The sequence below is a fragment of the Rattus norvegicus genome, chromosome 7 (genome assembly GCF_021556685.1).
Source record: "Rattus norvegicus strain SHRSP/BbbUtx chromosome 7, alternate assembly SHRSP_T2T, whole genome shotgun sequence".
Lineage (NCBI taxonomy): Eukaryota > Metazoa > Chordata > Mammalia > Rodentia > Muridae > Rattus > Rattus norvegicus.
In genome coordinates, this window is record NC_141540.1 from 66,290,111 (window position 1) to 66,313,559 (window position 23,449).

Sequence of the window (23,449 nt, forward strand, 5' to 3'; positions counted from 1 at the left end):
AGCCAGAGCTGTTTCCTACTGTTTTCCCTCTGCTGGGAAAAGTTGCCTTCTCCCCTGTGTAACCTCCTCTCGTTGAGCAGATCTCCGTTTTTCCATCCTTCCATGGGGCAAGTCTTTACCACCCCCACAAATAGATCAAAGTCACATCTTAGGTCACCGTGCGGGTCTCTGTAACTCTATCGTAGTCCTAGATTTTTAAGAATTATTCAATGGGAGACTAACTTCAAACTCTACAGAGACAAAAACTAAGAAGGTAGGTGGCAGTTCTTAATTGTTTTTTAAGTTGTATACTCCTTAAAGACTATAGAAGAAACAAAGGTCCATTTTTCTCAGAAAAAAAATTAGTCATATACCTATGGACACACAAGTACAGATTCCAAGGGTGTGTGGAACTATATGCAGAGCTTCAATTTCAGGTATAGTTTTAAGGAGGAAAAGCACATAACACAACTAGGGAATAAGTAGAGGCTAAGAAGGGGAGAGACAGCTGCCATTTGTACATCAAAGAAGGACGGTTGCTTATGGAAAAACAAAGTCCAGAAAAACACAGATGGAGACATGTTCTCTGGAATTCAAAGATCATGGGTCTTTGTACTGAGACGGAAAAATGACTGAGCAAGACTATGAAGGCCATGATTATACTCTTCTGGAAGTGATGGGTTTTAGAGACAGAATCCGCATTCTCCCGTGTGCATGAGGAAAGATGACATCATTGATGGGGGCCAGGCTCTGGGGCTCGGGAAAGGAAAATGATGGGGCGTGATCTGAAAGGACCATTTGTTTGCAGGTGGATAGATGAGAGCTCTAAGAATTCATTTTGGGTAATCATTGTTTTGAGTTGAGAGAAGGAAGGGGGATTGAGCGAGGACTTTGGAGAAACAATGGGATTATGTAGAAGGGAGAATTCAAAGAATTACCCAGGGATCTTGACAGACAGACTTGGCCACACAGATCTAGCCAGAGCTCAGAATCCCTCCGGTATCCTGGGGGGCGGGGCAGTCAGAGCCACAGAAACCTGACTGTGGTTGGTGGGTTTTTATCATCGGCTTTACCCACGAAATGGATCGGAGCCTGCATCTGTCTCTCCCTTCCAGAAACAGGACAAACAATGGACACATAGGCAAATACCGCAGGGATGCATGAGCTGACTGCAGTCAAAGGGTGCCTTGGGGGCTGTTGAGGTGGCTTGGTGTTTGCTGCCAAGCTGACGATCTGAGTCGGCCTCCTGGGACTCGCGTGATGGAAGCGCAGAGCCTTACAAGTTGCCCTCTGACCTTCACGTGAGCACTGTGACACATGCATGCGCCCGCACACGCACACACACAAGATAAATGAATGTTCTGAAAATGTCCTCAAAAGAGCAATTTTAAAAAGGCAGTGACTTTTTCTAAAGTGTAAAATGAAATGTAGAGAATAAATGGATAGCCTTTTACCGTGCTAGTAAAACTTAGCCCTCTGGATTTTGTATCCATGAGGTTATATTTCCCTTTTCCAGTTTGGCTTTTAGAAACAGGACAAGCTAACCATTGGAGAATATCTTGCAGTTGGTATTTTGACATATGGAATTTCAATTTCATGAGCAAAATATTTAAATTCAGACAGACCCCATGACTTTCTCCAAAGTACTTTGAACGATATTAGCCTAAGCTAAGAAGAAGAAAAAAAAACCCTATTTTTAATCTTTTTTTTAATGAAAGAAGCAAGTTAATACTGTCCATGTGGATTCAATAAAAATATATTGAAGGATTTTTGAAAACTACGTAGACCTCAAAACCTTAGGAAAACATGACCTTGTTTGAAATATTTTGAAAGTCATCACTGAGAATCTTTCCTGATGTTTCTAAGTCAGTTAAAATATCCAAACACTTGTTACCACTAGAATGAGTAAGCGCACCTATAGAGATAAGTACACACCACACAGAATGGAGAAAGGAAGGCAACACTCCTCTTGCCTTTTGGGCACAATTTACATGTGTTTCCCAAGTTCGTATGTCCATTTTATACATGCTCTGTCCAAAAAAGTGGAACGTGCCGATACCGACCCCGTGACATGTGTGAATGAGATGCTAGTGAAGAACACGTAGACTTCAGGATGGTACAGGCAATTGTTCATCTTTAGTAACGATTAAGGAAAGTTCTCTCAGCATTTTTTCCCTGCCTCAAAGCAAATGAAAACTCACCATTGTGTGAAGCTTTAAAAGCAAAAATCAGATATGTCCTTAGACAAGAAGACGGGGGTCTCTTTTCTCCTCCTCTCTGAACACTCGCCTGCTACTGAAGCTTAACCTTAGCCCTCATGTTTGCCAGCAATCGGTGAGCTTCCCATTCAGACTCTCCTCATCTCTAAAGTGCCAGGTAGAACACACGTAGCTTCTATTTCTCTCTTAGGTCCCTCATCGTCCTATATTTTAATTACCCAGCATGGCATAAGGGGAACTGGAAGTATTCAGAAGCCCAAGGCTGCCGACAGTGGGCATGTGGGCATGTGGGTAGTCTGCTGAAAGCCATGTGCAGAGAAGGGCTATATCTGTAGTTAGAGTCTGGAGCTCAAACCCAGCACATGAGAGGCACACATCCTACCAAGGAGATCTTCCTCCAGCCCTACAGAGAGGAGCGAAGCTACGCTCTGTGCACTTCTCCCTGCTCCCTTGGCCTTGAGACAGACCTGGAAGAGACTTTCCTACCATCTAATGCCATCTACTTACTTTTCTAGTTTCCCTGTTCCCTTTCTACCTCAAAATAGATACCTTAACTTTGGGGTCATTTGCTACAAAGGCTCGGCCGTAGCCCTCTGTTGCCCCTGGGTCTTGCGGAATTCTGAAAGAGAGCAACTAGCCAATGGCCTGTCAGCTTGCCAGGTCTGTTTCTGGTTTTCAGAAGCAGTGATGATTCCAAACGCTAGGAGGAAAAATGGAAAATGTCTTAGAAATTTCAAATTTATGGGAAGCCCAACTGTGTGATCTCTTGCCAGTTTTAGTTTACAAAACTCGCATGGTCCCAGATGTGTTTACTTGAACTTTAAGCTTTAATGTCACCATTATATTCCAGTAATTTCACTCGCTACACCCAGCCCACTAGCCGTGGTCTGGTTTGGTGTGCATAAAGATGATCACTAGAACAGAACAACCGGGCTGCCTGGTATTCCCTCCCTATGCAGCTTTCCTCGCAATGCCAACTAGTGAAATAACTGACTATTCTCTGTGGAAAGGTGCTGTTTCTTATTTTGATTTTGTACACACAAAAAACTTTTTCCTGAAAGCCAGTTGCAAAAGAAGGCACAGGGAGGGAGGGCATAGTTGATATTCCTACAATTCCCAGTCTTATTACAATTACACCCTGAACGTTACAGAAAGCAAAGAGACTAGAGCTCCAAGTGGCAGAACTTATGGACACCGCTATTCTTCAGAGGCAGACTCTGTTGATGTTGTCCATTTATCTTCCTTCTGGGAGTCTCATGGCCGAGGGTTTGTTCCAGAATAAGCACAAACTACACACAGAGTAGCTGGATATCAAGTATCATTATTTATTTGGTTGCCCTTTAAAACAAAAGCTGTCCATATATGTTCTATGTGAGCAGCAGAGGGTGACCAGGCCGCAAAGTTGGAGACATCCTTCGACCCACAGAGCCAGTCAGTGATTGTCAAAACAGAAAGTTCTGCCCTGCAGGAGAGATGGAAACTAGTGTTACCACAACGTGTTCTAGAGTGCAGTGCTAGACCTTTCTCTTCACTTCCCGGAGAGTTTTCAAATTCTTTAATTGTGCCTGTCTCCAACAATCTATTGGGGGGAAACATATCCACATATGCCACTCTTACCTACCAGGAATCCACAGTTGCTAGGGACTGGACACTTAGCCTAGTGTCCTGCTTAAAAGGAGTAAAAGCTAGGTGTGTTCCCATCAAAACTTTGTTTAGTTCGGAAGTCATGACACATATTTGTGAGCGGTTGAACAGTATTACACAGTGGTTTATTTATTGGGTCACCACGTGCTGATTGAAGTCCAGAGAAGTCAGCCTAGGTGAAGGCACTGAGGTGAATATGGCTGTGGTGGCACTGCAGGCCAAGAGAATTCCAGGAGATGATACCTGTTGAAGGGGAAGACATGAAAATACTGACAAGGTAAAGACCTCATCCAGGAGAGAAGGAGCATCAGGAAAGGACCCAGACATGGGATAAATGATATTTTGATATTTCAATGAGAATGGCAGTTTGTTTTGTGGCTGTTTTTTTTTTGTTTGTTTGCTTGTTTGTTTTCTTAAGGAAAGCAAGGAGGACTTATAGCAATGCCAATATGAGAGAGAAAAGGTTGGGTTAGAGTTGAAAGAACGAAGCAAAGGAGAACAACTCAGGTAAAGGTAGCACAAGAAAGGGGAAGATAACTTTCCAGAGCCCCGCTCAAGGGACACAAGAGAGAACAAAAAAAGACAGTGAACCACGCATAGGGTCTTTGCTATTGGAAAAAGAATAGTACCATTCCCAGGCCTGAAGAAGCCAGCTGTATCAGGTGATAATGAACCAGGATTCGAGAGTGTACGCATGGGCAGGAGGCAGGAGGAGAGAACGTTCTGCACTTGGGCAGGAGGCGCTCACAGCACTTGTTGAGTTGTAGCCACCCACAGGCTCATTCACATCGCTCCGGTACAATATCTGAGACGGGTGACTTACAGTGAGGAATATAGTTATTAAGCCCATGGACTGGGGCCTCTAGAGAGGCCAGCAGATTATGGCAGCAGCAGGCAAGGTTAACCATTCGGTGTCCATCCAGGAAGCAGAAGGAGTGCCCCAGGAGGTCAGGATTCTCTTTGAGGGCGTGTCCCCCATGGTCTAAAGACCTCCCACAAGGTCCCATCTCTGTAAGAGTCCCTCACCTTACAACTGCACCATCTGGTCACTTTAGGGGACACTCATTCAACCAAAACAATCATCACCTAAACGGTGTCTATAAGAGGATTAGGAAATTGGTACAAACACGACGAGAAAGGGAAGAAGGATTAGGTCCTTGTAGTTCAGTCCAGGTGAAGTCACTGGGAGAAGGAGTCTGGGTGTACCATGATGACGGTGACTGCTGGTTGTTCGAGGTTTGCTGTGATCAGAGCAGAGAGAACTGGTTTGGACTTGCAGAGAAAACAGAATGTGCAAGGTGATTCAGCAGTACATTCTGGAGCTTGAAGGGTGAATGTTGTGTGTAATTTTAGAAACATGATTGCTCTTTCTTGTGAGCTTTGCCACTCTCTGGGAGCTGCAATCACTCTCCGGTGGCCAACCACCCGGCAGCCAGCTCCACCAATCTTCTAACAACCACCAGGCTGTGCTTTCTGCTGTCCAGGGGAGTTGCCATAGATGGAAAACACCAGACAGTTCTAACACTTTAAAACCAGCCAGATAACACAACTGCTGGGCACAGAATCTATTGCTCTAAAACCAGTTATCCTCTGTCAGGATTCCACCCGAGGCTGAGGCCACCACTGGTTCTACGTTCTACTCGCCCCCAGGCCTTACATGGTGTCCATGCTCCTCTCCCCAAGGCCTGGCCAACATCCCCCCGCCCTCCCTCCACTTCCTCCTGCCTGCCTGCCTTCCCTCCTTCCTTCCTTCCTTCCTTCCTCCCTTCCTTCCCTCCTTCCTTCCTTCCTCCTCTTCCTCTTCCTCTCCTTCTCCTCCTCCTCTTCTCCTCTTCTCCTTTTCCTCCTTCTCCTCTTCCTCCTCTCTCTCCCCCTTCTTGTCCTCCTCCCCATCCCCTTCCTCCTCCTCATCCTCCTCCTCCTCTTCTTTTCTTCCTCCCTCCCCCGCCCCCATCTCTTCTCTTCTCTTCCTCCTGGGACCCAGAAATCCCACCTCTTTCTCTTCTTCCAGCAACTGGCTTCTTCCATCTGTACTGACATAATCAAGAAACAATTGGGGAATCAGATTTACTATCAGCCCCTCCCCCTACAGGTAAGGAGAAGGTGAGGGCTGTCAGTCTTCTGTCATGCAGGAGGCAGATTATCTTAAGCATTGAGCATGCCTGCTCATTTTGTTGGGGTTTTAACCTTGTACTGTTCCCTTTCTTGTTTATTTAGATAGATATCTCCCCACCCTCCCCATACAGTACAGGAGCTATTTTATGGCCCACGATACTTCTCATACCTAGTACCCTGCTGATCTGAATGCTCTTGAATGCTATAATCATGGTAGACTGTTAAAGGACAGTAGAGAGGCATAAGACTGGGAGTTGGGGTATAGTCAACACTCAGCATGGATTATTTAAAATGTTGAACCTACTACCTGCCCTAGGCCTTGAGTCTGCAAGGGTTTTAAATATCCTTTGGAGCAAAGAGGAAACCTTTAGACTTTTACTTTTCTCCTACGGCCACTTGGGTCAATATCATGATAGAGTTTAATAGAGGTTTGGGGGCCATGGTCTTATGAAAGACTGATTCAGAGGTCTCTGTGGTTATCATGCTTATTAGACTAAGCATCGTCTCCAAGCCTAGGAGTTCAAAGGTAGAAAAGAAACACTAGATTCCTCCCAGTGTTAATGTGGGTCTCTGCTTCTTTTTCTCTGTCTGTCTTCCAAAAGCCCCAACCAAAGGCTTCTGAGTTGTTCAACTCTGCCTCTTAAGAGATGTCTTCATCTGTCTGGACGGAATGATGCCGATTTCAGCCAAGTTCATTGGAGGCAAGATGAATGGCTTCCAGCACTCCTCCCTTGATAATATTTGTGTGCCTTTTATATTTCTCCATGAAAAGAAATTGTTTTACTGTGCGGCAGACCAGTCCAGCAAAAATTTTTTTCAGCAATTTAATTTAAAAGTGACCCGATCATTCTGCTGAATAGACTCATTCTTTGTTTGAACACAAAACACTCTTCATGTATTTCCCAAAACACTGCTCTCCTTACCTCTCTACCTGAATTTCCACTAATGTCATTTAATAATAAAAAAAAAACGTACTTTTTCCTAATAGCAGTCTCCAATATAACTTTGCTGTTACAGTTCATACGCAGAGCTCCTTTTATCTAAGTAATAAATCTGTAATTTGTGAAACTTGTTCCCAAACTCTCAGGCTGGTTCTCTGTTCTTTTTGGCATAGAGTTTGGATTTTATTCGCCTCCAAATAAGTTTTTCCAATGGAGAGATTGGGGTCTAGGAATATTTATTATATTATAAATAAGGTAAAAATGGAAAGTTCTGTCTAGAAGGTAGAACATGACATAAATCTAACATTCGTTTGAGCGGCCATTTATGACTTTTTAACTTAAGTCCTTAAGTTAAATGCTGTGGCAATGACACACACACACACACACACACACACACACACACACACACACACACCTGGTAGCAATAGGTAGAACTCTTTACAATGGTAAATAGATTTTTCTAAGAAGCCAGGGGTCAAGGCTAGACAAAATGTTTAATTTGCAAGTAACCTTCAAGTTAGAATATTTAAGATGTAATTAAACAAGTAAACGGGCAAGAATCTTTTGAGAATGCACATGTGTGTGAAATGAATATGGGACTGGTGGAAGACCCCAGCAGGTCAAGGCCCTGTAGCCAAACTTGGCAACTTAGGCTCAGTCCCAAAGACCCACATGACGAAGGACTGAACCAACTCCCAGAAGTTGTCCCCTGACATCCTCACGTACTCTGTGCCACCAAGAACACTAAATAAATAAAAAATAAAGTTGAAATGTAATAAGAAAAACCTTACAAACCCAAAACCAAACCAAGTACGAAGAAAATTGTGTACTTCAGAGATGAGAGCACAATTGCTGTCCTCAGTACGAAGGGTAAGTAGACAAGGTTTGCTCCTTCTGCTGACAAGATCTAAGAAATGGTTTTGACCAGTCTGTGCATGGAGACTTCTTAGATCCAGAATCACAGTGACTGGTAGTAGGAAAACTAGAATGTGTACCAACGACCAAAGAAACTAAAACAATACCCGAAGTCCATAGTGTAGCGCCAATAAGGCCGGGGTATTCTAGAGAAACCCATCTGGCTCGGTCTCTCCCTGCTCTGTAGTCACACTAAGCCTACTTAGAAGACAGTGAACCTTAGAGACCTAAGTCTTCCTGGCCTGCATTATGTGATGCTACAGAGAACTGAAGGATCCTGGAGGTTGCATTTCCAGGATCAAACTGAGCTCCTCCCTGATCCACACGGCCTTCCAACATTATGGAAAAATTTTTGGAAAAAACATTCGGGAATGACCTTAACGCCCATTGTTCCTCTTACACATTCAAGGATCTGAACCAAGGATGGTTGTGTGAGCATGGATGCCCAGAACTGAGCTCCAGTGCTCACTCAGATCAGTCATGGCCGCTAACCGCCTGGACCTGTCAGTGGGTCCAATGCTTGCTTTTAAGTTCATTCATTAAACTTCACAATAAAACAGACCACACACTGAAACTGTGGAGAAAGTGGAAAACAATTTTTTTTAAAAGTTATTATCAGTTCTAGTTCCGCAATGTCTTAATCTCAATGTTCCAGTTTTCTTCTTATTAACAAAACCATTTAAAAACAAAAACAAAACAAAAAGCCCACTAGTTTCTTACCAAAACAACCTTAAAGTTTTACAAATGTAACTTTAAACATATCGCATACAGGAAGGCAGTTTTAATTCCCAAAGTGATAAAGCTCAAAGGTGTGTTTGCGGGGTAACGGGGTAACGTATTGTGTAGGATTTGAAGTCTCTTGGTCTACCCTTGCAGGTTTTTACCGCCACTCTTTAATTAGTAAAGTCTCATTAGTACAGACTTGCTGTTGACTTTGGCACACGGTGTCTGTCAGCGGGCTTTGCTGTGCTTTTGTTGTTTGCTCTTTTCTCATCTTTGGTGGCACGGATAACCAGAAAATAGTTAATTATAGTGGGGTCCGGCGTCAAGTCCTTTCACAGTGCCACTTCGACTGTGTTTACAATAAAATGTTTTAGTGATAAATACCATGGAATCAAGTGCAGAGTGGGTACGGTTGATAGAAGTCATTGGAAACACCTGGGTCTCTGAAAACTGCTGTCCTTCTCATCAATTTTTCTGCAGGGACAGAAATACTATTCATTCTTCCCCCTCAAAGGAATTCATTGTAAATTGAATTACCTTTCCTGACAGCCTTGCTTTCATGAGTTTTCTTCAGATCTCTGCCTTCTCTTCCATAGGGGGACACTCCTCTGTTTCGTGAACCGACCCTCCCCCTTCAGCAGATGAACTTAATAAACGAATTCGCCTAACTCTGTCACTCTCTAAGGGAACAAACGCAGTGGACTTCTGGACGCTTTGGAATCACTGCTTCAAACCAAAGAAGGGGGTTTGGTTAATGAAGGTGCTGTTTTGGCTCCACGAACCCAGGGAGTGTTTCTTAGCTCACTGTTCACGTAGACAGACTCTGTGGCAGCTGCAAGTCTATCTTTATCTTCCAGGAAGTCTTTGGCACGCGACAGTGATTTAAAGCAGAGAGTGGTTTGAATGGCTTCTGTGCATTCTTCCTATTTTCCATGTTATAAAATAAAAACTAGACTGAATGTAAGTGAAAATCGCATTCTTTGAGGAAAAAACCCCTGCAGTCTCACTCAGTACTCCACGCGTGGACTGTAAGTCATGTCTGTGACTAACCAATCCAGAGCTCTGTCCCTACAGAGGGTGGCCTGACCTCCCCGCTTGCCTACCTTGCAGGCTCACGTGTGCCCTTTATTACTCGCTCGTTATTCTTAAGCAAGAACAGATTGTTCCTAACCTAAGCCATGTTTTTAAGAGAGAGAGAGAGAGAGAGAGAGAGAGAGAGAGAGAGAGAGAGAGAGAGTGTGTGTGTGTGTATGTGTGTGTCTTCAGAAGACAAAAGGAGGTATCAGGTGCCCTGGGGCTGGAGTTAGACCTGGAGTTGTGAACCTGGGAACTGAACTCTGGTCCCTTGGAAAAGCAGCAAGTGCTCTTAACTACTCTCCATCCAGCCCCCACGAGCATCAAAGCACCACGGTTAGACCAGCCATAACTATTTTCTGTCTTGGTGGTCACCTGAGTAGCAAGATGTTTTCCATAACTATTGACATAGTGTGAAAATGAAGATGTTTACATTGTAAAGTTTTATGGCTTCTTGTCATTCCAATGTTTTTGTTTTATGTTGTTTTAAGCTTTTAGGCTTCTCTCTCTATTGAATGGACACCTTCAATGGAAACCTTTCAAACTTAATGACACCATCTTTAAATTTGGGGCTTTAAGTGTCTTTTTTGCCATTAGATTTCTATTTCATTAATCACTATTTATTACAGCTCTACAAATTCAGACTAAAAGATTCCTCTTAGATTAAAAAAACAAAGCAAAACAAAAAACCAACTAATGATCCAAGAGGCTGAGCTGGATTCTCTAAGGGCTGGTCGATAATTGTTTTGATATATCTTATGATAATATTGTAGAAGTTAAATGACCTTTTGAGCAAGCAAGCTCTAAATAAATGCTTTGAGCATTTTAGGGACTCTCTTCCTTCCAAGCATGGTCCAATTCCATTGGTACAAAACAAGGGATGTGAATTATGGCTATACGATGTCTTAGATGTCTGGGGCTGAAGATTTCCCAGAGAGAAAAAGATTACACTCCCTTCACGTGGATGGTCCATCCAGAAATGCCTTCTCAATCACTGTGGTCTCCCTGGTGCTGACTGGTAACACCTTTTGTTGTAGGCAGAGTACTTCTATGAGTTCCTGTCGCTGCGCTCGCTGGATAAAGGCATCATGGCAGACCCAACTGTCAATGTCCCTCGGCTGGGAACAGTGCCTCACAAGGCATCAGGTGGGTGGCCTTTGCTTCGGAGAAGGGTTTGCCTCTAAGATTTAATGGGGATGAGGATCCACTTGTCATCCATTAGAGGGATTATGGGATGCTCTCCTGAGGAGAGCTGTTTAATTTGGGGCAGATTAGTCATCATCCTTCAGGCAAAGAATTAGGATGAGGATAAAGAAATGATGGGTTTACACTTTCCTCATATCCCAGTGTAGCCCAGACCACACCCAAGTCATTAGTTGATTCTAGTTCCTTTCTTTAATAAAGGGAGAAAGATAACAGAAGATAAACACATCTGATTAAATGGATCTATACACACACACACACACACACACACACACACACACACACACACAGCAAAGTTGGTTGGGAATGAATGATAAACAAGACAAAGTTCCCCAACGTCACAACAGTGTCAGAAACCCTGTAAGGGACAGACGGACATCAATGCAAGCCTCCAGGTCTACCCCTTCTGCTTGGCTGAGAAAACCATGTGTGAGATTTGGTCCCAGCCTTTTACCTTGTGTGATACCTGCACAAGGGTTACCTAACTTGATCATGGTGAGACCAGAACTGTAGCTCCATTTTAGAAGCTTAGGAAAATGAAGGCTCTCACAGTGTAACTGATATGAACAAAGTCAAATGTTAGCGATAAGTTCAAACGAAGTCAAGGCTAGAGCCCAGGATTTCTGGTCTTTAGGAAACAGAAAGTGCCCCTGTGTTTTGTCATCTATGTCGTTAGATTTGACACTTCATGACCAGCACCATTTAAGGACTTTTCTGTCAGCTCTTACCCTCATAAGGATGAAACTATTTTAACATACCTGTTATGAATATGCTAGCATTTGTTTCTCCGCCCCCTCATCTTCTTTTTTTTTTTTTTTTGGTAATGAGATTGTGTTTTTAGAGTTTTCATGCTATAAACACCATGAAGAATGTCCTTTGAAACTACTAGACGCTCACAGCTATAAGGGAAGGGGTCCTATTTGTCTGACTTACTTAGGCTCCTTCCTAATGCAAGGCTCAACAAACAGATTTTCCTTCTGGGATAGAACACCTGTCCTGATTTTATTAGACTGATGTGAAATCTCAGTGCAGCCTACCGATGTTTTTGTATTGAGATAATAGAGGTTTTATTAGTTTTTATTTGTGACATAAAATAGGTTTCCTTATCTTTTATCACTTCCTTCAAGTTATTGGTTCTTTATTATTTATGAGTGGGAGAATTCATATTGCTAAACTTACCTTTCCCCTTTGCAATTTCCCCCATTCCTTTTATGTTTCAAAATTAAGACCCATTTCGGAAAGCTGCCAAGTGATCATTTAAACGTGCTTTTGGTATCACATGAGAATTTGTTTCGGCAGTCAATGAACGAGGAGCAGGAGCCTGTGTTGTTCTCGGTCACTGGCTTTCCTGATGGAAGAGGCTCTCTTGCTGTGCCCATACATTTCTGTGCATAGCGTCAGCATAGTGTCAGCATGCATAGCGACAGCATGCATAGTGGCAGCATCATAGTGGCAGCATGCATAGTGGCAGCATGCCCGTGGTATTATTGGGGTTTTTTAAATAAGTGATGGTGGCCCCTACTTCTAATGTCATTCTTCTGGAAATGTTAAGAAATTGTCAAGTGTCAAGTGAGAATCCCTTCAGAAACTGACTTGAATCTGTAGGGTGATTAAGAAGTGAGGCCCCTTTACAGAGACTGGGTTGCTATGGTCTGCCCTTTCCAGAGGACCTGTGTGGCATGCGACAGTGGGACTTGAGGGTAGCCTTTCTAGATCCCAGGGGAGCAGGATCCTAGCTCCTTGCAGTCATCTTCCCAGTGCTGTTGTGAGAAGCAGCCTCCCAGGTAGGAGCGAGACCCAGGGCATTCACCGCTCATCTGCATGGGAGAAAGAGCAAGGGTTTGTATTTTGGAGATTCCAATGCCTGAGATTAGTTATCTTAAGGACATGGACATCCTACTCCAAATACATGGATGTTTTGATTCCATTAAGATAGCAGCATCCTCAGGGCTTTACTAGCTCAGGGAGACAGCAAGCACCCAACTCTGAAAGTTCTTGGAATGCAGTCACTACATTAGCTCTTGCCATGGGATGTGATTTTTTTTTTAGCTAAAGATAATTCTGTATACATTTTTCTTGCCTGCCCCCCCTTTTAAAGAAGAAACTAAGAATGAACACTTAGCATGTTTCTCACTGTCCAATTTATATTTTAATTTATTCCCTTTCCTTTTTCTGACTAGCAAAACTCAACGTGGAAGCTCATGAGAACTCATTAAGTCATCAGCTCAGTCCGCTGCAAACTCATTAAGTCATCAGCTCAGTTCGCTGCATGGCTACTTTGGCTGAGCCTCCAATAAAACTCAAATCATTACATTTCTAGCTTTGTGCTTGCATCGGACATCTGCCTAACTTTAACCATTTTGGGGGTCTAGTAAAATGATTGTAGTGACAGATTCTACTCTTGGAGCTAGTGACACATCACATATTGCGTCCATGTTGAAAGAATGTGCTTATCAGGAAACATGTAAATTCTAATGCTATGAAATCCAGAAAAATAACACTTAGAAGCCGGAGAGATGGCTCCACCAGGAAGGTGCTTGCCACACAGAACTCTGGCAAATGCTGAGCTTGGCAGTGCAGAACCGTCATCCCAGAAAGACCAGGACAAGAGGATCTCTGAGACCTCCTAGCCGGCAAGTGAGGGACCTTGTCTCAAAAGATAAGACAGAGGGCAATCAGGACCTGTACATACAGTCACACACACATACAGACACATACAGACACACACATACACACACATACATACAGACACACACACACAGAGACACACATACAGACACACACAGTCACACACACATACAGACATACACACATGCACACACACATACAGACACATACACAGACACACAAACACATACAAATAATAAAATTAAATACATTAAATTGAGAGGGCAAAGCAGATGCCGCTTGGGATAGAGATTTACAAAGAAGCAGGCTTGTTTTCAGTGGTGCCCCCGCATGGACACAGGTCACAGCCTGCTTTTACCTTGCACCTTGGTGGGTGCACGTACTTCTTTCTCCTTTCCTTCTTTTCATTTAGAAGCAGATGTAGGGTTTGTTCGCAAAGCCGCAGGTGCAAGAAGTTTACGGGGATCTCAGATCATTGCGGGGCAGCGATTCGCTACCCTCATTAGCTTGGTCACCACAGTAGGAGAAGCAGAGGGACCTTGAATTATTAAAAAGTAACCAAATCAGTGTGCTTTGCTCTTAAGCGTCCAGGTAGCTTTCATTATTGTGCTGGGCTGTTTTATATCCCAATCTGCTAAGCTGTTCTTTTATCCCACAGGAGCCTTTGTGCCTAGACATCTCTTGATCTTTAATAGTTATGAAGTGCCTGCCTTCTGGCATTTGAAGAGAACGAAAACAGGAAACACAAACTGGCGTGATTCAGTAAAATTACAGAGTTATATGCATATTTTTCCCTCATAAAGCCAAGGCCTGCCTCTTTGAACACTCTGCCATTGCATGAACGGCAGTATGTCTGAGGAATTCAGTGTGTAGAAGTTTTTAAGTATGTGCTCATGTTGGAGGGACACCTTCTTGATTTCTCTGGGCTGGTGTTTGCTGAGAGACCAAGAGCTGCAGCTGCTTGAAGCACTTACTTAGGTTGAACAGTCTTACATACATGTGTATGTGTGCATGCATGTTCCTGGAGTGGGGTCCATGCTAGAGCACGTGTATGTGGATGAATGTGAAAGCCAGAGAATGACCTCGGGGGTCATCCATAGGAACACTGTCCAACTGACTTGAGAGAGGCATCGCCCTGGAGTTCACCAAATCAGGCTCTGTTACTCAACCAATAAGCTTCAAGGGATCCTCCTGTCCCTCCCTCCTCCAGGCCAGGATTACAAGCGTGTACCACCATACCTAGCATTTTAATTTAATATATATATAAAGGGAGGAGTCCCGCAGCTCCTCCCTAGTGCATCCCTGCCTACCCACCCACCCAATTTCCTGTTCTCTCCCATTCTTTATATATACACGTACACATACATATACACATACACATATACATCATATACATCTACACACACATACACATATACATATATACAAACATGCATCATATATATCATATATATACACATACACATATACATCATATACATATGCATATGCACATACACAAACATATACATCATATACATACACATGTACATCATGTACATATACACACATATACACAAACATATATATCATATACATCATATACATCCACATTCACATCCACAAATACATCATATATATCTACATACATACACATATACATATCCATCCATCCATCCATCCATCAAGGCTAACTGTGCTCCCAATTCTGTCACACTGTGCTGGGATTTTTGTCTGGCTTTCACTCTGCATAGGACTTTGTGCGCACCATCATACATGTGACGCATACATGCTTTGTGCGCATACATGTGAGTTCATATGTATGGCTGCCCTGCTATGTGCAGAAAACAGCTTCCTTGTAGTCATCCACCATTGTGGCTCTTACAGTCTCTCTGCCCCCTCTTTCCAGGAGATCCCAGAGATGTGAAGGGACATCCCACTCAGTGCTAAGATCTCTTCATTACTTTCTGTAGTGCACACCCAGCATTTTCACTGGGTTCTGAGGGTCAGACTCGGGTCTTCATACTCACAAGGCAAACACTTGAGCTATTTCCCAAGGCCCTCATTGAGTTCCCACTGCCTCTCATCTTCCTTTAAGGGTAGTGGTCAAATGGCGGGATGCTCTGGAGTAAGACCCATGCCCATGTGCTCATGGAAGGGGTATTCAGTCAGAATACATTTTCATGTACTTCTCCGTAAGTCAGTTTATGTGCTGTCAACTGTGTCTGCATGCGTACGGAATGCCACGTGAGTTCTTCTGTCTTGGTTTTTCTAAATTGGTCTCATTCAGCCCGCTTTAGATTACACGGCACAGCCTGCACTGGGCTGTGCAATGCCTGGCCTTGTTTCGTTCAGCCGTTGGTAAAAGTAGACCTCTACACACAGGTTTATCTCTGCTGAAGGGCGTGGCTCTATTCCTATGATCTCCTGGCAATGCGAGGGCCTGCAAAGGAACTTCAGTTTTGTGAGCACATCAGGAAGATTGTATGGCCAGGGTGTGTGCTGGTGGGAGCCGCTCCCAGCTCTTTTCTTCTTCTAAGCCCACTTACTAAGGGAGGTATAGTCACAGTCCAAAGGGAAAAGGGTTGCCTTGGTTTACTAAGATGAGTCTGTGCTTGGTAGCTGTACCCATCATGCAAAGCTCTGTGTACACCCACTGACAGTATTTGCATTTGCTTGTTTGTTTGTTTATTGTTTATTTACTTAAGGCAGAACTGGAGCTTACAGCTAGATCAGTCGTCCCCAGTGGGTGGTATGGTAATCCATTATATTCTGGAAAGTTCTACAATTAGTCTCTCATCCAGAAGTCAACATCTGATTAGTCCATTTCACCTTGTGACTTGTGACTGTTAGGAAATCGGTGGCCTCCTCATCCTTGTTGTGCAGAAACATTGTGAGTTGCTACATCCTGCCTCCTAGCTTTGTTGTTGATATCTGGACGTGACAAGTACCCAGCAGACGTGCAAGTGACTCCAAGTCGAGAAGCTAACTCATGAGACACAGCCTGTCCACTGCATTCGCTTAGCACACCAAATTACACTAACACGCATCTTGATAAACAGTAACCTGGATGACTCAGTCACTACTGGAGTCCAGGCCGAATTGCAGAACATTTTCAGAGAATTTGTGTTGATACTTTCAAGCCAGAAGAATAAAAAACAAACAGTAAGTGGGCTATTGTCCCAAGGGCTCATTTAATGGCAATTACATTCTATATTATGCCTATTTCTGGCTCTTTAGGGGTGGTAATTATACCCACAAATGTCTCATTCTAATTAATAAATTAATGCTTCCCTTTTGTGTCTTTAATTTCCAGATCGGAAAAAAATTTTTTTTCTCGGAGCTGGGGACCGAACCCAGGACCTTGCGCTTGCTAGGCAAGCACTCTACCACTGAGCTAAATCCCCGACCCCTTTTTTTAATTTTTTGAGACAGGATTTCTCTGTGGAGACCAGGCCGACCTTGAATGCACACAGATCTGCCTGCCTCTACCTATCAAGGGCTAGGATTTTAAAAATACCCTGCTTAAAAAATTAAAAACAAACAAACAAATAAACAAACCCTTTTTAAGGTATGAAAGCTGGTGCACCCCCATAAGTTCCACAGAGGATGCCTGGGTGATCAAAATACCATCTCCACTTCAGTGGAGAGACACGAGAAACACAAAAATGTGAATCTTTGCTCCTTCTTGCTCTCTCCCCCCGTGATTTCTGAAAAACCAGAATCAATTGCCTAAATTGACTTCACAGCCTCACTTTTTCTTACAGTTGTTCAAGTTGGTTTCCCGTGTCTCGGCAAACAGGATGGGGTGGCAGCATTTGAAGTGAATGTGATTGTCATGAATTCTGAAGGCAACCCCATCCTTCGGACCCCTCAAAATGCTATCTTCTTTAAAACATGTCAACAAGGTGAGCACTGACTCAAGAGAAGGTTTTGGAGGAGAGGAGATCGGGGTTTGTTTTGTTTCCTTTTCTTCGTGTATATACTTTGTAGGGGAGGGATGGTGTCTTAGGGTTTTACTGTTGTGAAAAGACACCATGACCAAGGCAACTCTTACAAGAATAACATTTACAAGGATAATTGGGGCTGGCTTACAGGTTTGGAGGTTCAGTCCATTATCATCAAAGCAGGCACGTAGCGGGATAAGATACAAAGCCACAATCACACTATTGTCCTGCCAGGACCTCCTTGCTTTACCCTGGGTATCCACTAATCAAAGGGCATAGCTCCTTTTCCCTTCTAGCATTAAGTTCAAACAAGTTAAGGAGGCAGTCAATGCTCTAAATGTATACAAATAAAGCCATCTGCTCTCTGGCAGTGACTATTGATGGCAACACCCCTCATTCCTCTGGTTCGAGAGCAGGAGAGGGAACAGTTTATTCAGCTTACACTTCCACAGCACCGTTCATCCTTGAAAGAAGTCAGGACAGGAACTCAAACCCAGGAACCTGGAGGCAGGAGCTGTTGCTGAGGCCATGAATGAATGCTGCTTACTGGCTTGCTCATCATGGCTTGCTCAGCCTGCTTTCTTATACAACTCGGGACCTCGAGTCCAGGGATGGCTCCACCCACATTGGGCTGGGCCCTCCCCCACTGATCACTCATTGAGAAAATGACTTACAGCTGGATCTCATGGAGGCGTTTCCTCAACAGAGGCGCCTTCCTCTCTGATGACGCTAGCTTGTGTCAAGTTGGCACACAAAACCAGTCAGTACCCTCTACTTTGGGAGGTAGGCAGAAGGAAGGCCTAGTAAAAATTGCTTCACTTTCCTCCTGTGCGACCTCTACTGTTGGAAATAAGATTGCAGGAAGAAGATTTGAGTGAAGACCTAGGACAGGTGTGGAGGGAAGGTAAAGGATTGTGGGTATTCAATCAGTTACATTAGGTGCATTGAATTGTAAATGACCACCAAGGTCTCAGCCTGACCTGGTGTGAAGGGCATGCTTCATGCCTTGTTTCTCTCTGGTGCAGCTGAGTGCCCAGGAGGGTGTCGAAATGGAGGCTTTTGTAACGAAAGGCGGGTCTGCGAGTGTCCCGATGGGTTCTATGGACCTCACTGTGAGAAAGGTAAGCAAAGGATTCCGCTTGCTTCCTGATGAACGTAGATGCCACGGACACCCCACGTGACTCTCTGTCCTGTGAAACACATCTCTTGAAATTGTTTATTATTATTATTATTTACTATTACTAAGTATTTTAAGCATCAGTAAAATTTAAATAGCCACAGAAGACCTATTGGAAAATTGTTCTTCTACGGGTTGGTTCGTGTTAATGCAGTGTATGGCCAGAACTTGGGCCAGAGAGCTTCAGCCTCTGCTCTTTGTGGTCAAGCCTCCAGCCAACCTACATTTATTTACAGTGCAATTTGTGATACCCTTATGACAGTTGTGAAGAGCTAACATCACAACTGATTTGAAGTCCTTCCAACTAAAAACAGCTCGATTCCCAATTAAATCCATCCCTGAATATAAGTTATACCTTAGCATAAACTGAAAGAAGGGCTGGGAATAACTCGGGCAGTTACTTCAGAGGTTACCATTTCTGAGAACGTTATATGAAAAGAGAACAGAGAAATTATTCGTCATGAGACCTTTAAATACCAAGAACTTCTTTGGCCAGAGTAAGTGAAAAATGTATTTACTTTTAAGAAATATGAATAATTCCTTATTTGCATGTATCAGAGTTTGAAGATCAAGGAATAGGGCTTAAAACATTTACAGTTAAGAAACCACATCATAATCAAGTTGATTCTGGGAAAGATTTAATCAAGAATTCGAAGTAGAACAAATTCAAAATTCTTGTCTAAGAACTTGGCTGAGAAGTTGAAAAGCAGCCAGGTTAATGTCACAAAACAACTTTAATATAGAAAAATTGTATAGCTAGAGAGTAAACATTTTAGAGTCTTCCACAAAGTCTTAAATTGTGGAAATTTTTGACATTGCAAAATGACCCTGTACCAGAATCCTGTTTGGCCTCAATCAGAGTCCTTTCTCCCCATAAGCCCTCTGCATACCTCGATGTATGAACGGTGGTCTGTGTGTCACTCCTGGCTTCTGCATCTGCCCGCCTGGATTCTACGGTGTCAACTGTGACAAAGGTAATGGGATTTTTGTCGTCGTCGTCGTTGTTGTTTTTAAAGATTTATGTGTGTATGTATGTGTGCTAGCACACAAGGATCTTAAGAGGCCATAAGATCCCCTGGATCCTGACTTACTGATGGTTGTGAGCCTCTCTGTTGATCGAACCCCATCCTTCTTAACCACTGAACAATATTGATGGCCCCAAATAAGAATTTGTAATGTCATCACTTTGTAAACACAGTCTGTCCTGTGGGGTGAAGGCAACTGCTTCACCCAGAAACCCAATTTGCTTGACCCAGCAGAATTATTTCCAGAATGCTCCAGTGCAGGGATACAGGCCAGTGACCTGGACAACATCCGTCTGTGCTCCTCAGACAGGGTAGGAAGACAGGGAAAGAAATATGGGGACAAAGAGAAGCCTCTTATCAGCTGTGCCATGAAGCAAAAATCCCAGCTTAGTTAGTGTTTGCTGAGAAGGTTGCAGGCGCACAGGCAGGACTCATTTCCTGGAGACTCTATGTTAAAGTAGCAGGAGCGCCTCAGTGCCTATGACCTTGTGTAGAGGTCCTCACTCAGTGTCTGTTTACAAGAGGTCGGGTGCCTCCTTCTAAACATGGCAGTGGCATGTCAGACTTCCTTCACAGGGAGTGGATTCCAATTTGGCTTTGAAAAATGACCCGTCCACTTAGCCAGCCCACAACTTCTCAGTGGGAGAACATCTTTAAGTATTCTATGAAGTGTATGGGTTTAACGAAGGTATCCCAGTATTCATTCTGCTGCTGGCTGCAGACTATTGATTTATTAATAAAGTAGGCTTGCAAACAGACCGACAAGTGCTCTTTCTTTCTTTCTTTCTTTCTTTCTTTCTTTCTTTCTTTCTTTCTTTCTTTCATCTTTATTAACTTGAGTATTTCTTATTTACATTTCGATTGTTATTCGTTTTCCCGGTTTCCAGGCCAACATCCCCCTAGCCCCTCCCCCTTCCCTTCTATATGGGTGTTCCCCTCCCCATCCTCCCCCCATTGCCGCCCTCCCCCCAACAATCACATTCACTGGGGGTTCAGTCTTAGCAGGACCAAGGGCTTCCCCTTCCACTGGTGCTCTTACTAGGATATTCATTGCTACCTATGAGGTCAGAGTCCACGGTCAGTCCATGTATAGTCTTTGGGTAGTGGCTTAGTCCCTGGAAGCTCTGGTTGCTTGGCATTATTGTTCATAAGGGGTCTCGAGCCCCTTCAAGCTCTTCCAGTCCTTTCTCTGATTCCTTCAACGGGGGTGCCATTCTCAGTTCAGTGGTTTGCTGCTGGCATTCGCCTCTGTGTTTGCTGTATTCTGGGTGTGTCTCTTAGGAGAGATCTACATCTGGCTCCTGTCGGCCTGCACTTCTTTGCTTCATCCATCTTGTCTAATTGGGTGTCTGTATATGTATGGGCCACATGTGGGGCAGGCTCTGAATGGGTGTTCCTTCTGCCTCCATTCTAAACTTTGCCTCCCTATCCCCTCCTAAGGGTATTCTTTTTCCCCTTTTAAAGAAGGAGTGAAGCATTCGCATTTTGGTCATCCTTCTTGAGTTTCATGTGTACAAATGCTGTGTCTAAGAAGCATCTCTGGTGCTCTCCCACTCAGCACAGAGCAGTACTGCAGTCCCTGTGCTTTCTTAGCTTTTATACATGTGTGCACTATGTTTTAGAAAGGAGGAGGAATTAAAGCAAAAAGTTCTTGGTGTGCTTTAGAGGAGTGGCTTGAGGTTGTCAGTACTTTCATACCCGTGTCCGGTTGGATTCTTGACAACCTCCACAATCGATGTGGGAAGCATCGCACCCTCCGCTCCCAAAGCAGCACACCGAGGCTTATATCTCTCGAATCACTCACCGAGGCTTATATCTCTTGAATCACTGTCCCAAATCTATTCCCTCCGCTGTACCTTGCTACCCGTCATTCTACCTGGTCAGACCCCACCTCCTCCCAAGTGACCTGAGACTTGATCAGACAACTTGGGTCATGAGTTTTTTCTTCCTTCAATTTGGAATTAGTCTATTTGCTTCCCGTCTTCCATCATTCAACTCGGATAATGACTGAAAACACTTGCATCGGTTATATTGTTCAAACCACAGTGTTGGATTAAAAATATTTTAAATACATATTCCCGAAGACAAAGACAACAGTAACTTTTAACAGCAGCAAGTCAGTCAAATGAGCCAGAGTGCGTCTTCATTCGTTCATATTCAGCATCTGGTGCCTCTGCTATTTCAAAACTAGGCATCTCTTGAAATGGATTAAAAACTCAAGCCTGTAGTGGAACTAGTGAAAGTCCAGCAAACCTTCCCAGACTTGAACAGTGAACTCACTCATACCCATGATCAGTGGACTGATTACCAAGACCTGTCTAGCCAGCTTTGGGCATTGCTGCCTGGCTTATATAAGGAAAGGCCTACTGAGGTCTTTGTTTCAACCTGGGCTGCTTCATTCCTCCTTAATACAGTCTGGTGGTTCCCTGCTTCCAAGAGGGATATTGATGCTGAACGTAGTACAAACAGCTGACAGGCATAGCATGATACCACAGAGAACTCCTAGACTCAAGCAATCCTGTCTCCAAAGTGTCTGGGACTGCATAGATGCACATATACATGTACACATATACACACACACACATATATGTATATATTATATACACACATGCACACACATATATGTATATATTATACACACATACACATATATATTATACAAACATATACACACATACACCCATATATATGTATATATTATACACACACACATATATATGCTATGCAAACACATATATACACACATACACACATATATATATTATACACACATATACATATATACACCCATATATATGTATATATTATATACATACATACACATACATATCTGTATATAATATATACGCACATATATAATGCTACAGTGTCAAAAATACTTCAGAGTCATGAAGAAAAAAAATACCTTTGCATTCCAGTGCATTTCAAATTTCATAATATTTTGTCTTTCAGATGAAAGACTTTACTACATGTTATACTCTACTGATTTTTTAAAAAACTCACTTGGAAAATCTGCTGAAACTCTACTTGGTCTCACTAGAGACCCGGGAGCATAAAACTTATGGACTTTATGGGCTCAACAGAGGATTCTTCTGTTATCCACCATAATAAGGAGCTGCTGAGACACAGTGTCGTTGGCACAGAGGTAGACTTTAGCACTGTCTTTTGGAGCACTGAAGATTCATGTTCCCATTGGGCTTGGGGACATCTGCCACAAACTTTAGGAAATACCTAGTTAAGTGCTGGCCAATCCACTCAGCCACAGTGAAAGTTACTGTGTCTGGCTCTTGGTAAGCAAAATGTGTATTAGCCTACATTCTGCGATAATAAAGCACCCGAGGCTGGGGTTTTTACAGAGAAGTGGGGCCAATGAAGCTCCCGGTTCCAGAGTCTCAATAGCGTGCCACCATCTTTTCAGCTCTGGTGAGAGTCTCAGGCTACATTGCAGCATGGTAACTGGCTTCACCGTGGGAGTACTTACAAGGACAGATTACAAGGCCAGGCAAGTCCAGAGAGCTTCCAGGGCTGGACGGCCCTGTAGCATGTCACTACTGAGGTGGATGGTCCCTGTAACCTGACCACACTCAATTAAACCCCACTCCTGAGTGATTGCAACTCTTCTCCACACTGTGCTCCGGTGACCAAGTTTAAAGCTTACGAAACCATAGGACAGAAATGTTGAAAACCTTGGTCAGGATGACAGAAGTAGGTTTAAAAATACTAAGAATAAGAAGAATTCATTCGAGTGTTGTCCTGGTTGGGCTCACTGTGGCTGGGATGAAACACTGTGACCAAAAGCAAATTGGGGAGGAAAGAACATTTTTGCCTTACACTTCCACATCACTGTCCATCACTGGAGGAAGCCAGGACAAGGCAGGAG

At 43.5% G+C, this 23,449-nt stretch overlaps 1 protein-coding gene across 5 annotated transcripts in view; it reads left to right on the top strand.

Moving 5' to 3' along the window:
• Positions 1-23,449, top strand: part of Wif1 (Wnt inhibitory factor 1) — a 119,665-nt gene that overhangs the window by 83,447 nt on the left and 12,769 nt on the right. For all 5 annotated transcript variants that reach the window (XR_015623702.1, XM_087555333.1, XM_087555334.1 and 2 more), the window contains 4 exon segments: positions 10,648-10,756; positions 17,188-17,328; positions 18,393-18,488; positions 19,423-19,518. Coding sequence is in view for 4 of the 5 variants with exons in the window: in XM_087555333.1 (XP_087411459.1) it covers positions 10,648-10,756; positions 17,188-17,328; positions 18,393-18,488; positions 19,423-19,518 (442 nt within the window). In the remaining variant the exon portion in view is untranslated.